The sequence below is a fragment of the Egretta garzetta genome, unplaced genomic scaffold, assembly GCF_000687185.1.
Source record: "Egretta garzetta isolate BGI_Z169 unplaced genomic scaffold, ASM68718v1 scaffold260, whole genome shotgun sequence".
Classification (NCBI taxonomy): domain Eukaryota; kingdom Metazoa; phylum Chordata; class Aves; order Pelecaniformes; family Ardeidae; genus Egretta; species Egretta garzetta.
The window spans coordinates 2,415,935-2,422,553 of NW_009258662.1; the positions used below are offsets into that span (position 1 = coordinate 2,415,935).

General features: G+C 41.6%; 1 protein-coding gene across 2 annotated transcripts in view; it reads right to left on the reverse strand.

The window, feature by feature from the left end:
- MKLN1 (muskelin 1) overlaps positions 1-6,619 on the reverse strand; it is a 102,793-nt gene that overhangs the window by 31,253 nt on the left and 64,921 nt on the right. For both annotated transcript variants that reach the window (XM_035903860.1, XM_035903861.1), the window contains exons 10-11: positions 2,990-3,202; positions 974-1,195 (exon numbers count right to left, since the gene is read on the reverse strand). In XM_035903860.1, the coding sequence (XP_035759753.1) occupies positions 974-1,195; positions 2,990-3,202 (435 nt within the window). The remainder of the gene's footprint in view (positions 1-973; positions 1,196-2,989; positions 3,203-6,619) is intronic.

Here is a 6,619-nt window from a genome sequence, read left to right on the forward strand (position 1 = left end):
GTTCAAACTGGTCCATTTTCAATTGGTGGTAGCAGTAGACATTCTAATGCCATAATATTAATTTTAATTCTGTTCTTCCTCACCCCCAAGTCAGAGCTTAATGTCAGCAGAACTCTACAATCTCTACTTACTACCACTAAGAAGCTACCATGCAAATTCAGTGCAGAACTACCACTGCCCCACACCTACCTATGCAAGTGTTCCTACGTGATGCTAATCCCCTCTGTACTGCACTATTCCACTGAAAACACCTATGTGGAAAGCTAGTCCAGAACGTATGTGACACTAACCATCCTCCCTTTACCACCCTCGCCCTGCAATTCCTGTGCTCTGCACTTAAGTAAACTTGTGGTTGATGAGCACAACTGGAAAAGCAACGGAAGGTTTTTTTTTTTTTAATATCCAATACTACATTAAAAACCACACGCCCCCACGCCTCCGCCTTTCCATCAGTCAGATGAAGTGTCCACAATGCCATCTGTGCCCAACCATTAACAGCTGCACAAGACAAGCAGGAACTGGGTGCTCAATACAGAGGAATGTGAGGTCTGTGCATCTCAACACACACCCAGTAAGCCCCTAGCTAAATTTACCATTCCAGTAACCACATCAGGTATTTACTAGACCAGAAGCTTCCAAGATGCTCTACCAATGCTAAAAGAAAAACTCTTTAGATCAAATTGTAAGATGGCCTCTGTGTCTATTTACCATTATTTGATTAAAATTAACTGTTTAAAATTCACCTTGCTTTTTACTTGAAATTTTATTCAGTTGAAGTCCTGAAAACTCCAAGACTTGAATTAATACCACCTGCACTTACCAAAGAAGCATCAGGATGTCAGCGAACATAAAATCAAGTAAGACAACACACCACTTGGGAGATTAAAGAGCTCCAAACTTGCAAGAAAAATCAAAAACAGATGTTCTCCTTTAAGTCAGGCATCATAAATCAAAGTATGGTGCAGATACTTACAGAATGGAACAACATACAATGTCCTATTCGGGACTGAATATCCTCAGGTCCAGCATTACAGGAATCCTCTCTCAAAAGTTTCCATGTCTGACACTGGCAGTCAAAAGCAAACAATCCACTGAACTGCGGTTCACTGGCTCTGCTGTCATCAACGCTGCCGTTGCAGGTCAGAATTCTGCCTCCAAAGGTATAGATCATGTGTTTTTCAGAATCCATACACATCTGTAAGAACGAGAGAAGTAGTTTTAAGCCAGCACATTAAGACTTGAACATGCCAAGATTTAAGATTAAACATCCCTCCCCTGCAAGTGATACCTAGTAAGACAGTACTCTGCGCATCTCCGGAACCTCTAACAAACAGAAACAAAACCATTGGCAGGTAGTAATCTCAGAAAACAGTCCTTTATTTAAAATGCAAGTCTAATTTTCACGTGTTTATTTAATAAGAGCCTACATGTACCCTTCATCGTATAGGAGACTTGCCTCTAGCTACTGATTTTAGGGAAAAACATTTTAGAGTTTTTTCACCAGGATCCATAGCCAACTCTATCAAAGTTAACAGAAGATTGCCTTTGTCAATGGCTATGCAAGGGGAAAATCCAAAATCACTGCTAATTTACCAACCGCCACTCAACCAATCTAAAACCAGCCTGTGATTTGTTACTCAGATTCCACCCCAAGCATGCATTTACTGTTACCCCCACTACTTCAACATAAAGTAGGGTCGTAACCTGGCCAAAGATTTTTGATGAGACTGCCATAGAAATATGTTTATCCCCCAAAGCCTGAATTTAGGTTATGGCACAAGAGATGCATCACAGTACAAATCAAAACTCCCCGACTCCAGGTGATGTTTCCAGACACAGTGCAAAGCAGGGGGTTATAAAACACCAGGGGCGGGGGGGAGGAAAAAAAAAAAAAAAAAAAAAAAAAGACAAGATTACGGTAAGATAGAGATGCTACTCAGCAAAACCTACACAAAACACTTCCCGTGCAGCACATTTTTGTGAAGGTTAAACAAAAACTGCTATCGCAGTAGGTACTGAGGGAGAGAAGAGAAAGAGCTGCAGATTGATAAAGAATTCAGGGAGGACATTCTTTCCTAAGAGACAGCAGGGGAAAAAAGAAACAAATTTCAGAAGCAGGCAAACAAGGTACCCAGAGTAGCCTTGCCAGCTGACAATTTACTTTTGCCTTTTCCCCAACACCTGGGAGCCTGGTATTTGTTATTAATAGAACAGAAAGACTGATTGGCTTTTGTTCTGCAGACAACACGTATCTTTAATTTTCGGTGTCAGCAGAAACGCATATTGTGCTGGCAAACAACAGCTTTAGTTACAAAACAGCCAGTACCAATAAAAGCAGTTCTTGGGCTGCTTTAAAAATGAGTACTGATGTGCTGTTTCTTTGCCATGCTTTATAAATATCAATTAAGAACAAAATACTTTTTTCAAGTACACAAAAGCCATTAAACACACAAGTAAAAAAAAGAGTATTCAGTCTGAAGACACAGACAGGTGTGGCTTTTTAGAAGATTAGTAGCCAGTCCTTTAAGGTGTTTCAATCGCTACAATGCAAGCACATTCTACAAATTTTAAAAGATAACCAATTTTGAAAGAATCCTGATCCTGTTGGCCCCATTTCAGCAGCTTGCTTATAGTATTCTTCTGAAGGTACCATACACAGCTTTGCAAGTTGTTCCCCAACGCCCTCTGAGTAGGCAGATCTGCAAACCCAGCTCAACAAGACTGGTTAAAACCAGATGAACTGTGCTTTGAGCTTTAATAAAATGTGTCTTAATAAAATGAGTTAGTTCGCAAAGGTTTTCATGATTCTTCTGACTCAATTTGATTAGAATACCAGTAGTCAGTGGACGAAAATGCTATTAGAATTTAACTGAGTGCAGATCACAGCCTTCCTCCTACCTGGTACAGCATTTCTAAATCGCAGGAGGCTATGATCGAAATGGATTCGCAAACACTGAGAACTTGCACTAAAGGTATGAGTGTAGCTGACCTGATGATCAAACACCAGCTTTGGCCCTCCATCCGCTGCAGTGTCTTCGCTTAGTAACATCCATGTGTTTGTGTCGATGTCGTAGCGATAGAAGTCACTTTTCAGAGACTTGCTGTTCCTCACAGAGGAATCCAGATAGCGTCCCAGCGTGTAGATCTGCCTTCGTTGAATGTCAATGCACATCTTGTGGCAAGATCTGGCACTAGGGCCACTCTAACAAAGAAAATGACCACAAAAACAAAGAGAACAATACATTTAATATTGCTCCAGGTAGGTCACCGCACACTCACTAAAGACGAGTATGTACTATCAGCAACTGCAAATCCTCCAAGAATTCAAGAGAATGTGCTTGTAATCAGACAAATACAGAATTAATATAGAAATATCTATGCAATGAGACGTTCCATAACTTTTGTCCTTTAAAAAAAAAAACCACTAGCAAAAACCTTAAGACGTTTTTGACAACAAACTTATGACTTGGAGCCTTTTTGTAAGATTCCTTAGAAAACAGACCGCTTCCTCCAGAAGTGATTCTCAGAGGCGTGTGAAAGCTACTTGATCTTTTAAAATAACAGAAGTTGATGCACATGAGAGGCAAATTAAGATCCCACAGCCTATAAATAACCACATAGGAAGAAGATTAAGAAGTACTCTATTACAAGAGCCTCTGTTTTATTAATAGGCTGTTTTCTAACAGATCATAACCAGACCCTCCCACAAGCAATCATATCCCGTAATGGGTCTTTGAAGGTAACAAAAGCGCTCCCTTGTCCTTCAAACACAGATACGGCCATTCCAGCCTCCAACTACAAGAAAGTTTCCCACGGTAAGCAAAACTGCCGTCAGTTGTGATCTTCAAAACACAGAGGGCCCCCTGTCAAATTACGATGTGCTTACCCATCCAGGGCTGCACAACTTAAATCATAGAGTCATTTATTCATGACATTACTATGATGCTAGGTAGTACTGGGCAGTATCCTCTGTGCTTCCCAAATCTAATTTTGAGAGCCTTCGTACACACTCATCTTGAAGCACGAGAGTGATATTCCTGTATGCCAAAATACTAAGAATCAAGGTGTGCAACACCGTATTCGCAAAAGATCAGACAGAAGAAAAACTGGCATCGTGCTTATAGATAAATTATATAGCTTTTTTGGCCTTAGTTTGTATAATTTTGGCACTTCATAAATGAGGATGCCAGAACAAGGCTGGCTAGCTAACTTGAAGAGTCTGGAAACCAACACAAAAACTGGTAAGACTTCAAGCAACAAGAAAAGTTAAGATGTACAGAAGACTGAAAGACAAAAAACCCTACTCAAATCTATTGAAAAATAAAGATTATACAATTAGGCAAGGATGTAGTATAAATCACCATTTTTAGAAGACTTACAGTTAAAGAAAAGCAGTCATGCCACACCAAATAATCATCACAATATTTGCTCCGTGTGCTACCAAAAAACACCTTTACAGGAAACAAATCTTCATAATTGTACCATTTCATGTAAAAAAACTATACTGAAATTACTGAAACTTAAAATACACTAATGGAACACATTTCACTAAGTTGGCTAAAATATGAAAGGAAACACTACATTTTAGTAGTCAAAACTTTACTATTCATGTTATAGAATTCAATTTCTTGATTAAAGAGCAGTTACAGGAAGCTGTTTACAGTAACTCAAATGACAATCTGAAGAGGTGAACTGAATTGTTCGTATTTTGTAAATATGAAGCATTATGTCACCAGTGATTACAGCCTTGAAGATTAGTTACTTCACGGTAATTAAGATAATTTTCTTTCCTGAAAAAAATACTGATGGAAGTGAAACATCAGCATAAAATCCTGAAATGCAGCAAAAAGTTCATTCATTGCCTTTGGTCACATGGAAGAAGCTGACAGAGAAGGCGGCAACGTACTTTATCTTGTTCCTGGAAAATACAAATCGGTATTTTCCAAAGGACCCTGTTCCAAACTCAAAGGTAGTTTCTTTGCATTAAAAGCACTGGTTTGAGTATTTGCAATGGTTGCCCCTGATTCACAGATTCATTCAGGTTGGAAAAGACCTTTAAGATCATCAAGGCCAACCATTCCCCTAACCCTGCCATCCCACCACTAAACCCTGTCCCTAAGCACCTCATCTGCCCGGCTTTTAAATACCCCCCAGGGATGGGGACTCAACCCCTTCCCTAGACAGCCCCTTCCAGTGCTTGACAATCCTTTTGCGGAAGAAATTTTTCCTAATGTCCAACCTAAACCTGCCCTGGCACAACTTGTGGCCATCTCCCCATGTCCTATCGTCCATTACCTGGGAGCAGAGCCTGACCCTCCCCATCTCCCCCCTCCTCTCAGGCAGTTGTAGGGAGCGATGAGGGCTCCCTTCAGCCTCCTCTGCTCCAGGCTGAACACCCCCAGCTCCCCCAGAGGCTCCCCAGCAGCGTGGGGCTCCAGACCCCTCCCCAGCTTTGTTGCTCTCCCCTGGACACATTCCAGCAACACAACATCTTTCTTGTAGTGAGGGACCCAAAACTGAACACAGTATTCAAGGTGTGGCCTCACCAGTGTGGAGTACAGGGGCATAAAGAGTAATCCTAGTAGACAAAAATCAATCTCTAGTTATGCAGCTGGGATGCTTAAAGATATGCCGCTGTCCCCCTGCCAAAGAGCACACGCTTGCCTTGGCAGAGCTGTCGTTTAGATGAAACACTAAGTTCTACCTGGGCTTCCTGACTCTCCTCTCTGTCAGGTCATTGCCATTTTTTAATTGAACCTGCTGATTTAAGTGTCTTCCCCCATCCCCTCACCTCTATATGCTTTATTGGTTAAAGTAAATCCTACCAAATTTGCTCAAATTATGTCTTGCCTCAAAGAGCTGCACCATCAACTGAAATGTGTCCAAGTACAGACACGAGACTCAGACACTTAGTGCCTACAATACCAGTTTCAAGCCACTGGCATCAGCAGCACAGGTACTACACTGGCTAAATAAACAACATACACATTTCAAATCCTAAAATTACGTTAAAATACAAAAAGAATTCAGGAAAAGTACCTTCTTTCTTGAATTATATACCGGTCATGCCTCACACAGTAATACCTGCTTTTTTAAAGAGCTACTGAAGGTGTTATGTTTGACCATTTCACCCCTGCAGACCAAAAGCACAAACTTGGAATCATAGAATCGCTTTGGTTGGAAAAGACCTTTAAGATCATCGCGTCCAACCTTTAACCTAACCCTGCCATCCCACCACTAAACCATATCCCTAAGCACCTCATCTATCCTTCTTTTAAATACCTCCAAGGATGGGGACTCTACCACCTCCCTGGGCAGCCCATTCCAGAGCCTGACAACCCTTTCAGTGAAGAAGTTTTTCCTAATATCTAACCTAAACCTGCCCAGGCGCAGCTTCAAACCATTCCCCCTCGTCCTATCATCTGTTACCAGGGAGAAGAGGCCGACCCCCACCTCCCTACAGCCTCCTTTCAGGTAGCTGTAGAGGGCGATCAGGTCTCCCCTCAGCCTCCTCTTCTCCAGACTGAACAACCCCAGTTCCCTCAGCCACTCCTCGTATGACTTGTGCTCCAGACCCCTCACCAGCTTGGTTGCTCTCCTCTGGACATGCTCCAGCAAT